At 40.4% G+C, this 23,105-nt stretch overlaps 2 protein-coding genes across 6 annotated transcripts; both read left to right on the top strand.

Annotated features, from left to right (window-relative positions):
- Positions 1 to 7,796: 7,796 nt before the first annotated feature.
- COMMD3 (COMM domain containing 3) lies at positions 7,797 to 11,725 on the top strand. 2 transcript variants are annotated; one of them, XM_055332473.1, is made up of 8 exons: positions 7,797 to 7,958; positions 9,278 to 9,389; positions 9,499 to 9,562; positions 9,654 to 9,688; positions 10,069 to 10,129; positions 10,220 to 10,276; positions 10,371 to 10,430; positions 11,349 to 11,725. In XM_055332473.1, exons 1-8 carry the CDS (start codon positions 7,820 to 7,822, stop codon positions 11,406 to 11,408), a joined length of 588 nt encoding a protein of 195 aa, XP_055188448.1. In that variant the 5' UTR covers positions 7,797 to 7,819; the 3' UTR covers positions 11,409 to 11,725. The 2 variants fall into 2 exon arrangements, with proteins under 2 accessions (XP_055188448.1, XP_055188449.1); XM_055332474.1 differs by lacking the exons at positions 9,499 to 9,562; positions 9,654 to 9,688.
- A 1,382-nt stretch (positions 11,726 to 13,107) lies between these two features.
- BMI1 (BMI1 proto-oncogene, polycomb ring finger) lies at positions 13,108 to 22,850 on the top strand. Of its 4 annotated transcripts, none has more exons than XM_055332469.1 (10): positions 13,108 to 13,319; positions 18,152 to 18,282; positions 18,625 to 18,721; positions 19,325 to 19,380; positions 19,509 to 19,559; positions 19,714 to 19,822; positions 19,901 to 19,946; positions 20,369 to 20,467; positions 20,828 to 20,908; positions 20,992 to 22,850. In XM_055332469.1, exons 2-10 carry the CDS (start codon positions 18,171 to 18,173, stop codon positions 21,319 to 21,321), a joined length of 981 nt encoding a protein of 326 aa, XP_055188444.1. In that variant the 5' UTR covers positions 13,108 to 13,319; positions 18,152 to 18,170; the 3' UTR covers positions 21,322 to 22,850. The 4 variants fall into 4 exon arrangements, with proteins under 4 accessions (XP_055188444.1, XP_055188445.1, XP_055188447.1 ...); XM_055332470.1 differs by lacking the exon at positions 13,108 to 13,319 and adding an exon at positions 13,695 to 13,856; XM_055332472.1 differs by lacking the exon at positions 13,108 to 13,319 and adding an exon at positions 17,336 to 17,409.
- The last annotated feature ends 255 nt before the right edge of the window (positions 22,851 to 23,105 follow it).

The following is a 23,105-nucleotide window of genomic DNA, read 5'->3' as shown; positions in this document are numbered from 1 at the left end:
TTGTTACAAAAATAATTTAAGGCAAACTTCAAAACTACAATATATGTAAAATATTATTTTCTTTCTATTATGATTGGCAAATGTAAAATCAATATTTCCAGTATATGCTGTTGGCAGGAGTTTTTTTGTAAAGAACACATACTGTCTATAAAAATTTCTAAAACAAAAGATGTATCTTGGGCAGCCCCGGTGGCTCAGTGGTTTAGTGCCTGCCTTCGGCCTGTGGCATGATCCTGGAGATCCGGGATCGAGTCCCATGTCAGGATCTCTGCATGGAGCCTGTTTCTCCCTCTGCCTGTGTCTCTGCCTCTCTCTCTCTCTCCCTGTGTCTTTCATGAATGGATGAATAAAATCTCTTTTAAAAAATATGTATCTCTTTATTGATACTATTAGTCTTATGAAACAGTTCTTCATTTTAACTCACAAATATCTTAATTTGTGAATTAAGACAACAAAACAAAAAAAAAACAATTTATCTTAAACCTCTACTCACCTATTTATTGTAGTGGATCGCATTTAAATTTTCCCTTACCTTCAAATTTTAAGAAAAGTATATGAAAAGTAGTTTTCATAGGCCTCATTTGCCCATGTAGTTCCATATACATCATTATTCTTTCCCAAATTTCTCCTTATTTCTTAGTCCATAATTTACAGAGCACTACAAGTCACATAAACATTGCCAATTATGTGATTAATTTTGATTTAGAATACTATTGCTCCAAATGATCCAGGCCTGTTTCCTTTAGCACAAAATAAAAAGAAAATTGAATAATTACCCCGATACCAGTAACCCAGGTCCAAGTTTCTAATCACATGGACTAAATTGACTATATTAATATAATTCTCCCTTTCACTCTGTTGTTAGTCATTATTTTCTTGGTATTTTATGACGTTAAAATGATTTTATAAGTCTTATTCTGCAATCCCTTTTCACAAAATACAGATTAAATGCTTGCATAAAGAAATGTGATTTTGAAAATAATACTTGAGTTAGAGCAACTATATTTATGTTTTAACCTTAATAAAACAATTGAAAGCTTGAGGAGAGAAAATTCTCTGTGGAGGGGGGACGGAAAGGTTTAATCTATTTTATAGGTGCTTGTTTTCATAGTCATCTGTAAAATTACTTTCTATAAAATTGCTTTCTGAGCATTTACCATGGTATAAAAGTCAGTTATGCATAAACTAAAGTATTTTCTGAATATGTCTATCTATGCAAAAAAATAAAAGTGAGTGTTGAACCCAATTATACTACTAAGGTCTTCTTTAAAGTATTTCTAGCCTGAATTTTTTGTGGTAAGATGTTTTCAAAGCTATGTTTTATTTTGGCAAGGGAGATAGAATATGTATTCTCTTGAAAATAACATATCCAAAACAACTGTAGTTAAAATGTTAAATACTTAACCAGTACTATTTAAAATATCATATATATTTCAAAATATTAAGACACTTATGGGGGACACCTGAGTGGCTCTGCGGTTAAGCATCTGCCTTCAGGTCAGGTCCTGATCCCAGGATCCGAGATCAAGCCCCACATTGGGCTCCTTGCGGGAGCCTGCTTCTCCCTCTGCCTGTGTCTCTGCCTCTCTCTGTGTGTGTCTCTCATGAATAAATAAATAATATATATATATATATATTTAAAAAAGACACTTATGGGGCACCTGGGTGGCTCTGTCAGTTGAGCATCCGATTATTGATCTCAGCTCAGGTTTAGATCTCAGGGTCGTGAGTTCAAGCCCCACCTTAAAAAAAACCATACAAGAAAAACACTTTAACTTAGGCCTTTCTTTGCCAGATAAGCTCTTTAAAAATATTAATTCTGATTTAAATTTTAAATTTAAATGACTTAAAAGCACATTGTGTATTTTTTAGTGTTTGTAATGTATTTAATTCAGATTGTGCATCCTTATATACATAACTTTGCTTCTGAAATGATTTGTTTGATAAGTGATAGTCTAGTGATGGTCATTTTCTTTTTTAAATTATGCTCCTTTTCACAAAATAAATATGAATATTGGTATATTACTTAAATTTCAAAATTTACTATGTAAAAAGCATGGTCACAAATACCAAGTTTTAAGAAATATTGGCTTTAAACAGTAATATTCCATAGAGCAGGCCCATTCATTCCTTTTTTCTTTTTTTTTTTTTTTCCGGAATTTGTGGAACTGGATCAAACATCAATTTCTGAAGTATAAGAAAATACTAGTAGAATAGATTCCCCAAACCAGAATCAAAAAGAAAAGGAATTTGTTAGATACTCTCTATTGTTGTTGTCTAAATGTAGGACATCTTGAAACTGATTAAGTTCTGGACATGATAGATGACCTTCCAGCTCATGCCAAGCATTACTGTGAGGCTCAGTTGAATTCAGCGTAGCTAAGACAATCTCACTGTAATAGACTGTGTCAGAGAAAATAAACAATAAATAAGCTTTCCATAATATTTCTCATGAAGGGAAAGTTTCCTTCCTTCCTTCCTTCCTTCCTTCCTTCCTTCCTTCCTTCCTTCCTTCCGTCCTTCCTTCCTTCCTTTTTTCCTTCCTTCCTCCCTTCTTCCTTTCCTCTTTCCTTCCTTTTCCTTCTTTCTTTTTGAAAATATCAACCTCTCTCTCTAAAAATATACTAACAATTTATAGAATAGTCTATATACAAATGAAATAATTAATTAGATATATTCATCAAAATAAACTTATTTCAACATGTCCATCTTTCACGTTTATTTTCTTATAGCTAAGCCATGGGTCATTCTGGCTGAAACCAGTTAATGAAGTAGGAAATTGAAGTAGGATCTTTATAATTTAAATAGAGAAAAAAAACCGCTGTTGATAGGCAAACTATGTTTATTATCTAAGTTGTCTGTTTAACAGAATTTATTGGATCATTGACCAGCTCCTAATTTTTATATCACTTCACTGGTGAAGTAGACACAAATTGTGTGATTTAAGAAGCAAATTTGCTTTTCTTAATCCATACAAAAGATAAGCAAATTGTAACCACTTAAATCATTTACTGAATTTAAAGGTAAACTGTTAGTTTTCATTTGTCGATGTAGAGAATTCTAAGACACATAATTCAATCTGTCCTTTAAATGCAATGTTGAGTATAATTGCTTTCTTTATTTCTAATTTACTCATCTTTAAATTAAAATTTGTCTTCATCCCTTACCAAATTGTATTTACTTTTTTCTTTTTTCTTTTGTTTATTTTCTTTTAAATAATCAATTCTTCATTTCTTCCTAACTGAACACTACAATTTTAGTCAGTTCAGCTCAGATATTTCCATGTGACATTAGTTGCTTTGCTTCAGAATAAGGGTTCAAATCCCCTAAGAAGAAGACATGGCTTTTCTAGTAAGCATAATTTTTTTTTCAAATTATAAACTGGTTAGATAGAAAGATTTTATATTAAAAATTGTCATTTGATTCTTATGTACATTCCTTTAATGTCATAGAGTTATCTTCTTCTGACTCAAGTAACTAACAAAATCATGGCACGACCATCTTGATGATAATTTCCAAATTTTCAGAAATTCAAGAAAATTCTCCTTTTTTGACAATATCTTGACTGTAAAATTTCCTATTTGCAAAGTTTAACAAAATTATAGTTTCCTAACTTCGAGAAATACTTTGAGATTTATCTTTTTAAGAAGCTTTCTTACTGTGTAACAATTTAACCTGTTAAAATTTAGGTTTAAAATATTTAAGTTTGCTTATCAGATTTTGAAGGTTTATATTTGATATTTCCCTGATACAACTATCTGAAAAATAAATATTTTTAAATGGTACTGATGAAAATATTGCTTAAATGGAAATTGTACTATTTAATCTAAATGTTTTGAATAAAAGCTTTTGGGGGAAAATCCAATACATTCATACAAAACTATAAGCATGAACACTGTATGATTGATTTTCATTCCTGTGGTTCCAGTTTCTTTAAGGTGACTGGCATTTCACTTTCTCTCACATACTAAGGCACTAATTCCATTGAAATTAATTTGAGTTTTATTTAAAAGTCCACATATATAAGATAGGCTATATGATGTGAGGAAGGAGAAAAGGTTATATTTGTCTTTGTTAATTATTGTAGCAATGACAATTTATAAACTATTAGGGATTGAGTTAAATGTTTAATTTGAAAATAAAAGTTTTGTTGTTCCCTCTGAACTCTCAACATGGTTTTTTGACAATGTATGTGACATAAGACTCAATTTGAAATCACTGAACTCTGTGATCATGAATGTACGAAAACTTGACCAAATTCCAAGCCCTAATCTTTGCCTTACATCAAGTTAAGATATTTAATAAGAGAATGCATATAGATTTTATAAACTTCACTGAAAGGATTTTGACCTATACTCAGATGCCATGTATAACTCAGTTAAATATTCCTGTCAGCTTAAAATACCTTTAGAATAACAAATTCTATTTTCATTAATATGTATCTCAAGACTTTATGATCACTAGCCATCACAGAATGATTAGGGGGCAGAGAGAAGACAGTTTCTCGTGTATAGGTAATTTTTAAGTGTTTTTTTTTTAAGCTTTCTTCTCTCTAGAAAATGAACAAATATTCCATGGGCAAGGATAAAAAAGAACCCCACTAGAACACATAGTATGTATGCCAGTTAACACTTCTAGATGTCTTATCAGCACTTAGGCATATTGGCTTCCCTTCCCCACCCCCATGGATGTTCAATAAACTCTTCATTCTAAAGAAATATTTCCTTTCAACTTTCTTTGCACAAAAGCAACCGTCCTTACACGGTCCAAAAAAAAAAAAAAAAAAAAAGAATGCTAGAAAATACTTTATTTCATGAAACTAACAAATGTACCAATGAGGCCTTTGGGAGAAGTTGCTGTAAGTGCCCCCAGCACATTTTAATTGTACTCCCAGTGCAGAGGCCAATATTAAATTGGTTTCTTTAAAAAAAAAAAAAAAAAAAAAAAAACAACCAACAGCTCAAATTATACAATGTATCTTAAAACATTCTAAAACATTGTTTTAAATGCTTTCTAATTATGAGTGATTTCTAGATTCTCAAAAAGAAAAACAAATACCAGCACTGTCTACGGTAACATTTCAATTTAGAAGGAAAAAACATTAAAAAATGAAGATATATAAGTATTTTGTTATTTTCAGCTGCACATAGGTATTATTTTAAAAGTCTGTTTTTTAGAGGCCAAATTTAGTCTTCTGGCTTTGAGCCTGCAGTATTTTTTTAAAGTCTAGTGAAATCGGGATCCCTGGGTGGCGCAGCAGTTTAGCGCCTGCCTTTGGCCCAGGGCGCGATCCTGGAGACCCGGGATCGAATCCCACATCAGGCTCCCGGTGCATGGAGCCTGCTTCTCCCTCGCCTATGTCTGTCTCTCTCTCTCTCTCTGTGACTATCATAAATAAATAAATAAATAAATAAAATTAAAAAAAAAATAAAGTCTAGTGAAATCTTCAATGCTCTTTGTAGTAGTCAGAGCAGAATTTTTAAAGTATTTTTTACACTTTCAGAATGTGTTCATATATAGTTTTTCTAACAATATAAAATGCATCGATTTTTGCTGCAAACAATAGTCTACATCTGTGCAATCATGCTTTTTAATGATCATACTTCAATGAACTTCAATGACTTACTTGCCAAGAATATATGCTCTATCTACATTTAAACAGACAATCTTGTGCTTCCTTCAAAGGCAGTTGAAATAAAATACCTATGGTAGAAAAATTCAGCTTTTCTAGTATCAAAAAACATAATTAAAATTTTTGTAGAGCTGTAAATGTACTCACCACTTGGGCCTAACACATAAGGAAATTTAGGCAAAAGAGGACAAATAAGTGCTTTGTAAGAGAATGTAATTTCATGTGTATAAGACAGTAACATGACAGCTATTTTGAAAATAATCCCTGTGAATTTCTTAACTTTTATAACCTCAATTTACAACGATTTATGGTATGTACTTTCCTCTTCTAAAATAACAATTCAAAAAATATGCTCAAGCATTAATGCTTTCTTTTTTGACACTACATTAAGTATGATTACAATTATCAACTCAATTTCTATTAGAGTATTAACAATCAATGTTATGCAAGGTCATAAACTATATGTAATAAATGATCTTGGGTGTTAAAATTAACACAACTCTGCCCTGTAAAATGTCCCCTATGTAAATAGGGTATTTGGAAATTTTTCAACTGACATTTTACTACTGAAGAGAAACAAGGAGTTTGGAAAGAAGATGAGAGATGGGAAGAAAAGATGAACATGATTAATAGGTGTTTGTTTCATAAAGACTCTAGGGAGACTCTTAAATCCTTCACTGCTCCTATATGCTCACCAAAGTGAAGAGCTAGTTCACATGCCTTTCAAAGCCTTCAAAGGAAAATTCAGTAGTTACTCAATCTGTTACTGATGCTAAATTATTCCATTTGTGTCCTGTTGTGAAATCAGGTGCTCCTATGTATTGCTGCAAGGTTAAATCTTGACTGTATTCATTAGAAACAATTTTTCCCCAGATAAGCACCTAAATTATTCCCACAGAAGTGTTTCACGTTGAGCCTGCTTCAGATAAATAATCGCTCCTGAAGACTAAGACACCTTTCTTGTTCCTTATCCCTCCCCTCCACGCTTAAAGAACTTGCTTTTGAACTTTTCTTTTTAAACTCTTTGGATCAAAAATGCATCATCTCCTTTGTGTCTCGTCTCCTCCCCCCCCTCAAGAATTCACTCTAGTTGTCCAACTTCATAGACATATAAAGGAGAATTTTAAAACTTTATACAATGTGAGTCTTTAAAGTTACGGATATCCGAGGCAGTAATCACTTCTAGGAAAGACCTTGACACTCCTAACTGTATCTTACTGAGATAACTGCCTGATACAAACATATGAAGATTGTTTAATTAAAACCATAGAGATGTCATGAGTACAGCAGCACAGAATTTGAGTCAGTTTGCTTTTGGATGATATTTATTCGCAGCGGCATATGAGATTTTAATAGCTGTCAAACATGTATGTGGATAATGTATTAATTCCTCAATTGTTTAGGTGCAGCAAGAACACACGCGCACCGTGTGTGTGCACGTATGTGCACACGCACGTCCGTGCAGGAATCAACTGCCATATCCCAGCAATGACAATGAAAAAGGAGAAATAAACAAGGCTTATTAGATGCCTACAGCCTCACTCACAAAAGAGCAATGCTGGGAGGTTAAGCTGCGGCGTAAAACAAAAACAAACGCACACACACACACAAACCAAAAAATAAACCAAAAAAACAACCCCAAACCAAACCAAACCAAACCAAACCAAACCAAACCCAACCAGTTGCCTCATAATGGGAGCTTCCCGAGGGCTTTCGCGCTGAGGAACTAGGAAGGCGTAGTTTTCGGGGGACGTGGGGCCGGGACCCAGACCCCTTCCTCCCCGCCCCCGCCCCCGCCCCCGCCCCCGCCCGGGGGTCTTTCAAGGAACGCCGCGGCGGAGCCGCGCAGGAGCCGCTGACAGACCTAGGTGAGCCCCGGGTGGAGGAGAAAGCGCCGAGCGCGTCCACAAAGCCCCCGGGGCCGCCCCTCTCGCTGGGGCGCCGCAGGAAGGGCTGGACGGAAGCCGCGGCGCCGGGGAGCTCGGGGGCGGCGGGCGGTGGGCGGCGGGCGGCGGGCGGCTGGGCGCGCTGGCCGAGGCGCGAGCCGGGAGGCCGGCGGGGAGGCCCCGGGCTGGGAGGCCCGCAGCCCGCGCCGCCGCCCCGAGCCGCGTGCGCGCGCGGCCGCATCAGCTGAGCGCGCGGCGCGTGTCACGTGGTGCGCGTGTCGAAGGTCACGGCGCGCTCACAATGGAGCTCTCGGAGTATGTGCAGAAAGGCTTCCAGATGCTGGCCGATCCTGGCTCCTTCGACTCCAACGCCTTCACGCTTCTCCTCCGGGCGGCTTTCCAGAGCCTGCTGGACGCCCAGGCGGACGAGGCCGTGTTAGGTAAGCCGCTCGGCTCTGAGCTAGATCGGCCTGGGTGGAGGGGCGCTCCGAGAAGAGGAGCGAGACCGAGCGAGAGGGGAAAACCCCGGGAAGAGGAAGTCTCCCGGCTTTGCCCTTCGCTCCGGACGGAGTGTGGGGATGTGGACCCGGAGCGGACCCTGACCATTGTTCTGGCCCCGGTTGGCACCTGCACATAGCCTGCTACTTGTTTCTGCTCCGATTTCTCCTCCCAGTCTCTTTGTTCCTTTGTAAAGCCCGTGTTAAAGTCTTGTTTGTGGCCTAAACATCCAAGGTTTTCAGCCTGGTCGGAGGCAGAGGCTGGTTGACACTTGGACTTCGTCAGGGTAGCTCCCTGCAATTCAAGCGTTCAGTGCGAGGCTGGCAAAGGTTTGCAAGAGTCTGTTTCCAAAGCAATTACCAGGTCACCAAGTGTTGACATTTCCCAACTTCGAAAATACCTCCAGTTCCTGTGATCACTCCAACACTCTGGTTAGATATGTTTTGCACAGGTTCCACGCCTAGAACCTTAAAATATGGTGCAGAATGTTTTGTTCCGCATCAGTTACCAGGAGGCAAGTCTCTTTTAAATGGTCCGGTCAGTGATTGCGGAGTGCCGTATGTCAGTATGGATTGAAGGCATACTTTAAGACAGATCGCTTTTAGATCATTTTCTTAAATATAAATATCCCAACAATTCAAATTTTTGTTTTTTCTGTAGTTTCATGATCTATAACACCTTACAAAAAAGCATGAAAGTGGAAGTTCTTCAAACGAAAATAGTAACCACCACCTGGGTTAATCTCAAAAAAAGGATAGCTGTCAAAATCTGAAAATATTTTGAAAATTGTATTACATATTCTGAACTCGTGCCCCGCCCTTCATATATTCATGTCTTTGGAGCCAGTTATTCTAAAAGTAATCAATCTTTAGAGGGAAAGTTTATTCATTCTTAAATTTACAGCATGTAAAATATTTATCTTATTTTTCCTCTGAATTTACTGCATCCAGCATTGTAAGGACCAACTGTGTAGTTTCTTTTTTTTCTTTGGGGCTACAATGTTTAAAAAAAAACAAATTAAGGCAAAATAAAAGAAGGTAATTGAGACTGGTAACAGCAGAATTACTGATGTATGCTTTTTATTGTTTTCCATTGACCTTGTTGTTCATCTCATTTACTTATAATTGCCAGTCCTTATAGTTGAGTTCTTTTTTGTGTTCTTGTTTAAGGGGATTTTTGCCCAAATCAAAATACTCAATTTAGAAACATGACTATAAGGAATTTACTGTCACAGGCATCACTAGCAATTAATTTATTTTAGATCACCCAGACTTGAAACATATCGATCCTGTGGTTTTAAAACATTGTCACACAGCAGCTGCAACCTACATACTAGAGGCGGGAAAGCAAAGAGCTGACAAATCAACTCTAAGGTACAGGATTTATTTAAATATCCATTTGTTTTCAAATAGTACCTTTAAGATTCCAATTTCAGTTTTTAAAGTGGACGCTAAACTTTGACTTTTTTCCCCCCTCCTTTAGCACTTATCTAGAAGACTGTAAATTTGATAGAGAGCGAATAGAACTGTTTTGCACGGAATATCAGGTTACTTATTTAAAGTTTTTTAAATTAGCAATTACTATTTTTCTTCTCTTTGCAAAGATGTGTTTTCTTTCTTTCTCCCCCCCCCCTCCAGAATAATAAGAATACCCTAGAAATCCTACTGGGAAGGTAGGTACTGTCTTAAGGTGTCAAGCTGAGCCACTTTTCACTTGCAGGTATGAATGGAGAGTGCTGGTGTGAAACAAAACAGGGCAAAAAGACAGGGATCTTGACCAAAAGAAAAGGGGCCAAAGGGCAAGTGAAACAATTGAAGTTAAGCTAATGTTTTTAAAGATAAAGTTTATTGAGATGATCTTTAAAATGCTCTTTTATTCTTCAGAACTTGAAAATAAAGTTTAACAATGTTTTAAATTCAGAGTAAATTGAAATTGTGTATGTATGTGGCGGGGGGGGGGGGGGGGGGGGAGGTAGATACCATTCTTGGTAGAAATAAACACTGAAAGTTTCTATGTAGATATTATGTACAAAATTATCATTGTATTTTTTAGTATAGGCAGATCTCTTCCACATATAACTGATGTTTCTTGGCGTTTGGAATATCAGATAAAGGTAAAGTTTAATGAACTGTTCTCTAGGGGGATTTAGGGAACTTAAAAAAAATAGAGTTAAAAACTGAATTTATGTATTGTGTTGTTTTAGACCAATCAACTTCATAAGATGTACAGACCTGCATATTTGGTGACCTTAAATGTAGAGGTATTTACAGATAAGCCTTGTCTAAAATTTAAATGTGAAATCAAATTTTAAAAGTCCTTGATTTACATAAACAGCATTTTTTTCTCTTCCCTAGAACACTGATTCCCGATCCCACCCAGAGATTAGTTTTAGTTGCAACATGGAACAATTACAGGTACAGTATTAGGATCTGTGAATATACCTATCTGTTTATAGATGTTTAATTGAGAATTATGCTCATGGAAAGTTCAAAAGAAAAATTATCTAACCATCTGCCAGTAGATAGTGAAGGATTTAATGGGAAAACGCTTCAAAAGCAGTATTTTAAAGTAGGCTTCACTTTTGAACTTAAGATGTTACAAAGAATTGGTTTTGTATTTGCTGTTCCCTCTGATTAAGACAGATTTCTGAATTGTAGTACTGAGTGTAAATTCCTTCTATTTGTGATTGGTTTGCTCCAGTAGGACGAAGCAAAATCAAGAACATGTCTTTGAAAATATCTTCTTTGCTTTTGGAAGTTGAATTAAACTTTCAAACAGGATTTTCAAACATTTTTAAGTGACTTTTTAAAAAGGAGGAAGTATACATAAATTCTAAAACTATATTGTCAGTGTAAGACTAGAAAAATTCAAAACTACATTGATTAGTGGACATGATAACGAATTTATTTCTTACCACTTAAAAAAATGAAGACCATTACTTGAAATTTTGATGAATTTTGAATTTGTCAAAAGGCATCTCCTGTGGAGTTGCTTTAATGTAACCATTGATCAAACTAAACTTTCAGAAAGTGTGGATACAGCATTATTTTTGTTAGATAACTTGAGAAGTTTAGTTTTGACGTACCTTGCCTATTAAGAGGATTCGGTTGGAAATCATATTTCAAATCTGAGGGCAAGTAGTCCACTTGAAAAAAGAAATATTTTAGAGGAAAACCTTCTTTGGATCGATAGTGGTTTGTCAAAGACTGAAATCCTCGAGAATTTTAAACTCGTTTAGAAAGCGCCCGACTTTTTTCTTGCACCTTTCTCAAACTTGGATACTTCTGTCTTGTGTTTTATCCTAAAAACGTGGCATTATAAACGTCTTTTAGGACTTAGTGGGGAAACTTAAAGATGCTTCGAAAAGTCTGGAAAGAGCAACTCAGTTGTAACTTGGGGAAGTTAACGATCCGCCCGGGTCTAGAGGAAGATCAGGAACGCCTTGTCGTCGGCCGAACCACCGTTTGTTGAGAGCTGGATGTCCTCCTCTTGAGTAGAAAAAATATTTCCCTTTTGGATTTATGCCGCTCATCAGTTTTGACACTTTATTTTTTTACACTTGTAAAAGAGTTGAGGGAAATTCTGCCTGAGTATTTCAGACGTCTTTAGTATAAACTGTACATTGATCCCATTTTGGTCTTTTTCAAGTCTTACAAAAGGAAGTAGACAGTATTACATTCTGAATAAATAAGTTGTTCCCACAAAAAGAGTGGTGAGAGTTTGTTTGGATTTGAGTTCGTGTGTTAATTATTACTTTGAAGACATACATGCGATCAGCGTTAACTTTTAACGATCGCCTGCTCTCTTGGGATGAAAGTTAAACGCAGTGGGAAAGGATGCGATCCCCGGGGCTTGTTGAAGACCCCAGCCCCGGGACTTGGGGAGCGGACGTGGACGTGGCCGCCCCGCGGCGGGCGCCGGCCGGTCCCGTTACCTGCGCCGGGGGATGGGGGGGGGTGAGGGCGGGGGCGGGGGCTCGCCCGCAGCGGGACCCTCGCCCGCGGGGCTCCCGAGGCCCGGCCCGGCCAGCCCCCGCGCGGAGCCCCTGCCCGGAGCGAGCCCCTGCCCGCGCGCGCCCCGCCTCGGCCGCCAGCGGGCGGGGAAGGGGGCTGGCGCGGCCGCGGGAAAACAGGGGCGGGCGCTGTTGTTTCCGCGAGCCCAACTCGGGCGCAGGTTCCGCGCCGCGGCGCCGGAGCCTGGGCCGCAGCCCGTGGGGCTGGCGGGGCCGAGGCGGGGGCGGTGGCCCGGCGCTCTCCTTGGCGGGAGCCAGTGGACGTGTGCGCCGCGGGCGGAGGCGGGCGGCGGAAAGAAAGAAATAACGGGGGGCGGGGTGGGCTGAGCTGTGTGCGGGGCCGGAGCGATGCCCGCGCCGAGAGCAGGGTGGCGCGTGTGGCGCTGTGGAGAAATGTCTCCGCAGCCGCGCCAGCGCCGCCGCCGCCGCCGCCGCCGCCGCCGCCGCCGCCGCCGCGCAGAGCGAGGGGGAGGGGGCCGGGTCGCGCTGCTCGGAGGGGAGGGGGCGGCCGCGGGCCCGACTACACCGACACTAATTCCCAGGCCGCCCTTAAGGAATGAGGGGAGCACGTGACCCGGTGGGGGGGCGGCGGGGGGAGGGGGCGGGCGGACTCTGAGCCATTTTGGAGCCGGTGTCAGTTTCCACTCTGCCTTCAGCGGTGCATTTTTTTTCCACCCTCCCCTCCCCCCTCCTCATCCTTCCTCCCCTCCCCCCGCCTCTCCGCACGCACACACACGGCGCCCCCCACTCGCCCTCCTCTCCCCCCCCACGGCAACTATGAAATAATAATCGTAGTATTAAAGGCAGAGATCGGGGCGAGACAATGGGGATGTTGGCGAGGGAGCCCCGATCCGGATTAGAAACACCTCCCAGCCCCGCAGAATAATACTGATCGCGCCCCCTCCGCGCGCTCCCTCCCCCGAGTGCGGAGCGGGAGGAGGCGGCAGCGGCCGAGGAGGAGGAGGAGGAGGAGGAGGAGGAGGAGGCCCAGGAGGAGGAGGCGTTGGAGGCCGAGGAGGAGGAGGAGGAGGAGGAGGAGGAGGCCGAGGCGGAGGAGGAGGAGGAGGCCGAGGCGGAGGAGGAGGAGGAGGAGGCCGGGCTCGGGAGGCAGCATGAGCCGAGCGCGGCGGCCGCGGCTCCTCTCGGCTGCGCTCGTTGCCCATTGACAGCGGCGTCTGCAGCTCGCTTCAAGATGGCCGCTTGGCTCACATTCATTTTCTGCTGAACGACTTTTAACTTTCATTGTCTTTTCCGCCCGCTTCGATCGCCTCTCGCCGGCTGCTTTTTCCGGGTACGTAGGAGGCGAGGCGCCTCCGGGACGGGGCTGGGGGGCGGCGGGGGCCGCTCGGGGCCCGGGCCGGCCGCGGGTGGACGGGGAGCGGCCCCCCCGCGCCTCTCCCGCGCCGGCCGGGAGGGCGCTGACAGCGTGGGCGCCGAGCCCCGCGCCGCCGCCCGCCGCCCGCCGCCGCCCGCCGCCGCCGCCGCCGCCGCCCGCCGCCCCGCGCGCCGCCCGGCCCCGCGCGCCGCCCGCGCCCCCGCGCGCGCGCCCGCCGCCGCCCGCCGACTCCCGCGGCGCCGGGACCGACCCGCAGCCCGCGCCGCGCCGCCGCCGCCGCCGCCGCCGCCGCCGCCGCCGCCGCCAGCCGGGCTCGGCGCCGCTCCAGCCGCCGCCCGCTCAGCCCCGGACGCGCCGCGCGCGGCCCCACGTTTTAGTTCCTTTCTCCCCCGAGCGCCCCTCTACACCCTCGCGACGCACATGGCCCCCGAGAAGAACTCTTCTATTTCCAGCCTCCGCGGCTCGCCCCGCCACGGCGCCCTTTGTTGAGAGGTAGATTTTGATGAAACGGGGACGGGTTCCTGAAATCGGGAGCTGCTCGGGTCAAGTGGCTTCCCTCTTCTCCCGAAGAAAAGGCTTTTGAGGGGTTTAAACGTCCAGAGAACGCCCTCATTTTATAGGGACGGGTTACGTGGGGGGCAGCGATCCCGCCGAGGTGGATGTTAAACTGGAAAGAGCCCAAACAAAAATGTTATTAACTTAAGTTGGAGGGACACTTGTGTGAAAGTGGATGGCTTGTAAGATGGCGGTTCCCAGTTGTTTCCAAGGTCTCCTGCATTTGTCTTTAAAATGGTAAAGTTTTCAAGGTGTTATTTGTTGGGAGTCTTAGGTAACTTCTCCAAACGTTACTTGGGACGTGCGCCCTGGGAGGTGGGCATTTCAAATTTGGAGCTTTTTTTGCAGTGATGGTGGTGACTGGACGTCACTCCTGCAAGAGGTTTCCCCTTTCTTCCCCCCCATTCTTTTTCTCTTCTGTTTTTCCTCCTCGGTGGCTGCAATTTTTCTCTCAACCTCTACTAGGGGATGCACTTAGAACCATGACTTAAGCCCACTACGTTTTATGGGTTTTGCTAAATGTCAGCATAGGTCATGTGGTGAAGAGATGCTTTGGAAAAGGAGCTCTAAAAAGTTGACTACGTGGGTTTACACAGTCTTTTGGGTTTGACAGCGATATAGCATGATCTTTTCCCCCAGAAATTTACAGTTAATGATTGGAAGTAAACAGGGAGAGAGACTTTGATCATTCCCAATTGCAATAAAAGGATTTAGTGGGCTTAGTGGTCACGGTCCAATATTTGAAAGAGAAGCATGCATTTAACCCCTTTTCTTTTAAAGTAGGCAAAATTCTGGGCATATTTATCCAAGTGTAGGTTGGTGGTAACCTAGAATGTTATGAGTACTTTAACGTCTATTTTATAGGGGCCGTAACCCCCGAGTTCTGAAAACACATCACAAGCTACAAGGAAGAGTTGGAAGTTAAGGATGCAGATTGTTGACAGTATATACTAACTTATGTGACTATGTTAACAATTTGACTTTTATTTTAAGTAGATTGAGCAGAACCCCTTAGAGATTGATCTTGTGAGCAGATTTACAAACTTCTTAATATTTGAGTTCATTCCCATTCATTTGCCCCAAAGGGCGGAGGGGTTTGAAATAGCCTACCTGTGCAAATTATATGCCTAGTAACAGCATCTTTAAATCCAAGCTGTGTAAATCCCAACTGTGTATGCATGTGTGTACATGTGATGTATGCTTTTGTAAGAAAATTGAGCATTTAGTTGTACTTGATAAATCCATTAGTACTCTACCTCCAAGTTCTGGGATGTGCATTAAGGTACCCAACTAGGCTAAATTCTCCCTAGGAGTCAAGTTAACCCAAACTTTGCCCATACTTCTGCTGGGCTGTGAACCCCAATTGGGGTTACAGAGCTCATTTGCATTTCTTAGATTGCAGTAGTCAAGCTGATTGTTAACATAAGAACTTTCTTCTGTTTTGCTTCATTTTGACGTTACTGGTGTTAGGCCTCCCAACTAAACTGACAGCCCCGAGTATATTATAATGACAAGTTTTAACTATTGAGTATTTTTACTATGGTACGTTTGGTGCAGTTTTACTTGCCTACCTGGCAGTTTCTGTGTTGGAACCTGGAAGGCTTTCATTTGTAAGGTGCAAGAAGAGATTGTTTCTTAAATCTATCAAGCATGGCAAACGTTTTGGAAGTCATCCTTAGGTTGCCAGGACTTTCAAGTGGTACAAAAAGGTAAATAACTGATTTTTATGTAAGTAACAAGGTGATAGTGATGTTTACCAGCATTATAAATGGTAATAGGACTGTGGCCAAATTCTTCAGAACTGAGGTTGAAGAGTTGTGTGAACTAAGACTTAAGATGAATTTGAAAGACAAGTACTTGTGACTTAAACGTTAAAAGCCAACCAGTAGACTACCTTCCACTGAGGTTTGACCTGTGTTTTAGTATTTGGTGTTTTCTGTAGAGTAAGAAAGGCAGCTATTCTTACTGAAGTCCCTTCCTAAACTTCATGTGCGGTGGCTTTAGTGTGATATGCTTTCACAAGGAGACATAAGTACCACCTTGCTATCTTTCTAGGAAAGGTCCTGTGGTTTCACAAGGAGAGTTTTCTTTAAGAATTAACGTTTGTCTTTAACCAACCACAGTGGATTTAAATACTGCTACTTTTTAGAGACAGTGCTCCACCCACAACTCCTCTGCAACTCCACTTAGATTTATTTTAACAATATGTTGACAATAGTCTTGTAATCAAGTAATCCAAAGGTAACTGAAGAATCACATTTGAAGTTTTCTGGTTGAAGTTGCCAGTTGCCACTGTGATCACTTTCATAAAAGAGACTTTGTTTTGTTTTTGCCGTTCTCTAGTACTCTAAAGCGGTTGGTTTAAGCCATTGAGGTATGTTGATTGATATTTCCTTCTTCTGCATTAAAATTGCCTAAGAATTAAAAAACCTCAGATGCATCTTCAAGTTTCACAGGTTCCTAGATGTCTATTCAAAGCGGCTTTGAGAATGTACTTCAGTCTGGTCTAGAAGCTTGGTCCTATTTTAGGTTCTGAAATGAATGAAGTGGGGGTAAGAAATATATTTTTCAAGAGTACTGCACGAAATAATTGACTTCCCTTGATTGTCCGCTGGTGTATTCTTGCTGACAGTTCCCCACCGTGACTTTTCTATCATATATGGTATCTATTGGGAATATTATTCCATCGTGTGGGGATTTGAATGGAGGTTAGGTTGAGAAAATGACATTTGTTTTTGTCTCCTATCGTTGCTCTGGGTTGACAAGGTGTTGATTTAGCGTTGGGAATGGGCTGTTCACATGGCTCTTTACATATTGTCACTACGTACCGATTAAAGTAGTTTGTCTCGCCTCCAGCATAGTTCAAATAAAACACACGGCTTTGCCCCTTCCTTGTCTTCTTGTAAAACAGATTTTACTTTTTAGCCTTAGCAAAACTTTCTATCGCTCATCTAATCTGCAGGAGAACTTCTTATTAGAGAAGAAAGCTTTAAAGAGGTTCAGTTCAATAAACATCTCTGCAATTTGAGCCCTGACGGTTTCGGGCTAAGTGCACACTTGGCAATTCTCAAAAGATCCCTTCGTGAAATTTTTGACTTAGTGATTGCTAACAGGAGAGATAGAGTCAAGATCTGAAAGAAGCTCTTCGCACCGAGTCGACTTGGAAAGAGGCCCCCAAGAGTGTCCGAAATGGCCGGGAGTGCGGTTTGCATTTTCCTTTCGCGCTCGCTTGCTCCGGGCCCCCCAGGCTGGCCGCCGGCCGGGATCCTGCTCCCCAGCGCCGCGGGCCTCGTGGGGCTGCCCCACCCCCGAGCCGCGCCGCCCGCCCGCACCCCACCCCGCCCCCGCGCCGGCCCCGCCCCCGCGCCTCGCCGGCCCCTCCCCCGCGCCCGCCGCCGCCGCCCCGCCGCCCCGCCGCCCCGCACGCCCGCCGGAGCTCCGGGCTCGGCCGGGCTTCGCGCGGAGTTGCAGCGGTGGCCGGATGCCAAGTGTAAGTGTAAGTTGCTATGGAAACCCCTACAGAGGCGAGTTCCGAATCCGGAGCGAGACGGAGCCCGGGGCGCCGCCGGATCCGCCCCTCGCATCCCGGCCCCCGGCGTCCGCGCGCTCAGGCCCCAGCCCGAGGCCGACTGGAGGTGCTCCTGCGGCCCCAGCACCCAGCTCCGGAAATGCCAGGGATGCAGATAGGGCAGAATTTGTTTTCCCTTTGTATCGCGTGAAAACGTGCCAGGTTCTGGTTGCTGGAACCGCCTAAAACAACAGGAACCCCTGGGAAGCCAGGGCATGCTCCCGGATTTTCGATTGAAGATCCATAAGGAAGTTTTACAGTAAATTTGGAGACCTGGGACAAGCCCTGGCGGTTGGTAAATATCTACGGGGACTTGTGGCGTCTGCAGCAGCCCTGGGGCTGCTAGGCAAGAGGACAAATGGAAGAAAGAGACCCGAATACTCTCAGCTCCCAGCCCCCACCCCAGACCTTTTCTTCTCCCTCCTGGAATGACCTGAGGGACCAGAAGTTACTTTAGTTGAATCCTTTTTTGTCATTTCAGTATAATTGATTCAGATCTGATTAGTAAATTCCTTCTGTAGAAAACGTTGGGACAGTCCAGCTGTACAGTGTTAAACGAGTTTTATGAACTCTTCAGCATTTCAGAGTGTTGGGTTACTAGAAGTTGGGAGATAATCTCGTTTCTCTTTCTGTGGATTATAGCCAATATTTCTGTGTCTTGCAGGATATTTTATCAAGCAGAAATGCATCGAACAACCAGAATCAAGATCACTGAGCTAAATCCCCACCTAATGTGTGTGCTTTGTGGAGGGTACTTCATTGATGCCACAACCATAATAGAATGTCTACATTCCTGTAAGTACATAGTTTTAGACTCTTTTATTGTGTCATTTATATTTCACATGTCTTTCACATTGAAACTACTAACAATTCCCACAATCCTTGAGAATGTTGGTACAAAAGTGATGGAGTTATTTTCTACTCTTGCATTTGGTGAATTTTTGTTAATGCGTATTTTAAGCGTATAAGTATGCAACAGATGAGTGTTCTCAGGATGTTAATTGAATTAGCTTAGTTAATTGGAAATCCCTTTTGGCATTTACTATTTTGTTACCACTGGTTCTCCATTTTTGACACTAATTTCAATGCTTAATATCTAATTTCTAAACTTATGAAACTTTGTTTTTCTACTTCCAGTCTGTAAAACATGTATTGTGCGTTACTTGGAGACCAGCAAGTATTGTCCTATCTGTGATGTCCAAGTTCACAAAACCAGACCACTTCTGAATATAAGGTAAGAAAAGGTTTAGAATTATTGTTTCTAATTGTTATTGGAATGGCATAATTTAGTAAAGGCTACCCTGTTTTATTTTTCACACAAAACTTACTGTTGAATACCCACCTGGTGTGTATGTTTTGTAGAGGTTGCTTTTCATTTCTTCCCATTTTAATTTGACTAACTGCAAAATTTGGTATTATTGAAGTGGATTTTAAGAGTTTTTTTTAAAACCATCTTTTTTAAAACCTGAATTAGTTCTGCATTTCTGCATTGCTTTATTGACTTTATGACGGGCTGGAATGAGTGTGTTTATAAAGTACTTCCATTTTCTTAATTCCTTCATATTAGCTAGTTTTGTAACTTGAAAGGCACACTTCTCTTGGTTCTTTGCAGTGAAATACAAAGATTTTCTTAATGAATGTAAAATAAAAGTATTCTACTGATTTAAAAGATTACTACTATATAAAGAATTTTTGTTCCTGTAATTACTATGTTGCTGATGTAGACTCACAATCAAATAAAATAATACTATAACACAAAGAAAACAAAGAATCTATCATAACTTAAGAGCATTTTAAGTTTTTGCTATTAATTAATAATTTACTAATTATTTTTCAGGTCAGATAAAACTCTCCAAGATATTGTATACAAATTAGTTCCAGGGCTTTTCAAAAGTGAGTAACTTGCTTACAAATGAATTTTTACGAAGTATTTCATCAGTTTTACCTGCTATAACAAAAGTTTGTCTTTCTCTTTTTTCTTTTTTTTTTTTTTTTTTTTTTTTTTGCCCTCCCCTCTTTAGATGAAATGAAGAGAAGAAGGGATTTTTATGCGGCTCATCCTTCAGCTGATGGTAAACTCTTTAGAGAGGGAAAAGATACTTTATTTGGAGGGAGGACTTATTCATTAATTGATTAAAATTGAATTAAAGTACCACTTCCATCTTCCTATATATGTAATATTTTAATTATTTAACTTTAAAATTAAATTTGAAAATGTCTTTATAGCTGCCAATGGCTCTAATGAAGATAGAGGAGAAGTTGCAGATGAGGATAAAAGAATTATAACCGATGATGAGATAATAAGCTTATCCATTGAATTCTTTGACCAGAACAGGTAAATTCTGTAGGAAATGTGTTTTATGCTAATCTGCTCATAGATACATTATTCCACTAATAAAGTTATGTTTCTTAGATTGGATCGGAAAGTAAACAAAGACAAGGAGAAACCTAAGGAGGAGGTATGTTCCCTATCACAAAAACACAGAGAAACATTGTTTGGATTCTAGATTTTTATGAAGGTGTATGTTGCCCTTTAGAATATAACTAAGGCTGGATGATGCTGTCAAGTAGGAGAAAATGATCATATTTGATGTTTAAGAATGATTTATATCCGATAGTAACTAGATAGAATTTATATATGATTACTGTTCTTAAAAGGTACTTTAAATAATATTTAATGCCTTGATGTATGTAAAGTTTTCTTATTTTATCAGTAATCTGCTTATTTCCTATTTATAATAGTAAACTCAAAGTAGAGAATTTAGTCAATTTCAGTTTTGGTATTCATACGTTTTGTTATATTGAGGCACTCTAATTGAAATTTTTTTCTTACCCAAAAGTTAGGAATTTTAAAAAATAACTTTTCTAAATGTATTTTTAGGTGAATGATAAAAGGTATTTACGTTGCCCAGCAGCAATGACTGTGATGCACCTAAGAAAGTTTCTCAGAAGTAAAATGGACATACCTAATACTTTCCAGGTATCTACTTTATAGTTCTTGTGCATTTAATGTGAAATTTTTTAATTCAATGACTTTTATTTTTGGATTCTGAACCCAAAAAAAGCAGCCTTTTTTTTTTTTTAATTAGCAGTTCATTGGAACTGTCTCTTAAAATGTTTAGTATGAATTTTTTCTTATGCTATGAAAAAGATTCCTTAGTAATTTCAGGAAATATTTTTCCTTATTTAAAGTGTCAAGAGGGATTCTTTCCTTGTCCAGATGTTTGAAGAGAATGTTTTTAAAAGCATTTTTGGATTGCATATAGATGACCAAAAAGAAAATCTCAATTTATCTTTGTTCTTCATGGTACTTAGTAACTGAAATACTATTTTCCAATAGATTGATGTCATGTACGAAGAGGAACCTTTAAAGGATTACTATACACTAATGGATATTGCCTACATTTATACTTGGAGAAGGGTAAGTATTATAGCTGATGCTTGATGATTATCGTGGTAAACTGTATTTAAAGAGGACTAATTTTTTTCCTTCTCACTTTGTAGAATGGTCCCCTTCCTTTGAAATACAGAGTTCGACCTACCTGTAAAAGAATGAAGATGAGTCACCAGAGAGATGGACTGACAAATGCTGGAGAACTGGAAAGTGACTCTGGGAGTGACAAGGCCAACAGCCCCGCAGGAGGCGCTCCCTCCACCTCTTCCTGTCTGCCCAGCCCCAGCACACCCGTTCAGTCTCCTCATCCTCAGTTCCCTCACATCTCCAGCACTATGAATGGAACCAGCAGCAGCCCCAGCGGTAACCACCAATCTTCCTTTGCCAATAGACCTCGAAAATCATCAGTAAATGGGTCGTCAGCAACTTCATCTGGTTGATACCTGAGACTCTTGAGGAAAAAACAATTTTAAAGCCCTGATTTATATAGATATCTTCATGCCGTTACAGCTTTAGAGATGCTAATACATGTGACTGTCGTCCAATTTGCTTTCTTTTGTAGTGACATGAAATTTGGCTATAAAAGATGGACTAGTTGTGATACTCATATGGACGTTAATGGAAGAGAAAGATTGTTCCTATGAAGAATTGGTTTCTGAGAAGGCAGGCAAGATGTTTTTCTGTGTGTTAGGAAAGATGTGAAATGGTTTCTGTAACCATTGTTCATATTTGAAAATACTCTGCAATGGATATAAACATTGGGCCATAGTTTGTTAATCTCAACTAACGCCTACATTACATTCTCCTTGATTGTTCTTGTTATTATGCTGTTTTGTGAACCTGTAGAAAACAAGTGCTTTTTATCTTGAAATTCAACAAACAGAAAGAATATGCATAGAATACCGCATTCTATGTAGCCATGTCACTGTGAATAATGACTTCTTGCATATTTAGCCATTTTGATTCCTGTTTGATTTTTACTTCTCTGTTGCTACACAAAACGGATCAAAGGAAAGTAAACTTCAGTTTTACAATCTGTATGCCTAAAAGCGGGTACTACCGTTTATTTTACTGACTTGTTTAAATGATTCGCTTTTGTAAGAATCAGATGGCATTATGCTTGTTGTACAATGCCATATTGGTATATGACATAACAGGAAACAGTATTGTATGATATATTTATAAATACTATAAAGAAAATATTGTGTTTCATGCATTCAGAAATGGTTGTTAAAATTCTCCCAACTGGTTCGACCTTTGCAGATAACCCTATGTTTGAGCCTTATCAGCATAGAACATTTTTAATGTGGACCTCTAAATCTCAATTCATTTGGAAATCAAAATTCATTTGGAAGCAACTGGCAAATCATGATACTGATTTTTCTCTAGTAATACGTATACTTTTCAAATGAATTGTTGTAGTAAAGAAAAACTTTTAACTAAAGACTTTGGAAACGGTGTCTTCATTTCCCATTGCTTTTGATGGAATGAATGTGTTTTTAAAATGCGTATTGATCACTATAGTTCTAAAACAAATTTTTAAGTAAACCAGAAAATTGCTGGAAGAAGGCATTTTATCTAAAATTATTTTAACATGTGGTTTAGCAGTTACTTCAAATTTATTAATTGCTTTTACAGTTATAAACAATGATATATACCCTCTCTCTAATGTCTTGAAATAAAAGCAATTTATTTTTAGCTTCTCCAGGTATTTTTAAATAGAGTGAACATGTTGAATTTAAAATAATGAAAAACCATAACCGTTTTCAGTTTGTGTTTTGCTTTGGTCGAACTTGGTGTGTGTTCATCACCCATCAGTTATTTGTGAGGGTGTTTATTCTATATGAATATCGTTTCATGTTTGTATGGGAAAACTGTAGCTGAACACTTCATTGTTCCCAGTCTGCAAAAGAAGCACAATTCTATTGCTTTGTCTTGCTTATAGTCATTAAATCATTACTTTTACATATATTACTGTTATTTCTGTTTTCTTTAAAGATACAGTAAATGAAGTTTTATGAAACCACAAAATACATATATTTTTATTTTGACCTAAATTTGTACAGTACCATTGTAAGTGTTGTTTCTAATTATAGATGTAAAATTAAATTTCATTTGTAATTGGGAAAAATCCAATAAAAAAAGGATATTCATTTAGAAAATAGCTAAGACTTTAATAAAAATTTGATATGAAAAGCACAATGTGCAGAAGTTTTGGAAAACC

The sequence above is a fragment of the Nyctereutes procyonoides genome, unplaced genomic scaffold, assembly GCF_905146905.1.
Source record: "Nyctereutes procyonoides isolate TBG_1078 unplaced genomic scaffold, NYPRO_anot_genome, whole genome shotgun sequence".
Lineage (NCBI taxonomy): Eukaryota > Metazoa > Chordata > Mammalia > Carnivora > Canidae > Nyctereutes > Nyctereutes procyonoides.
Note: the sequence above shows the minus strand (reverse complement) of the source record. Positions and strands in the feature narration are given on the sequence as shown.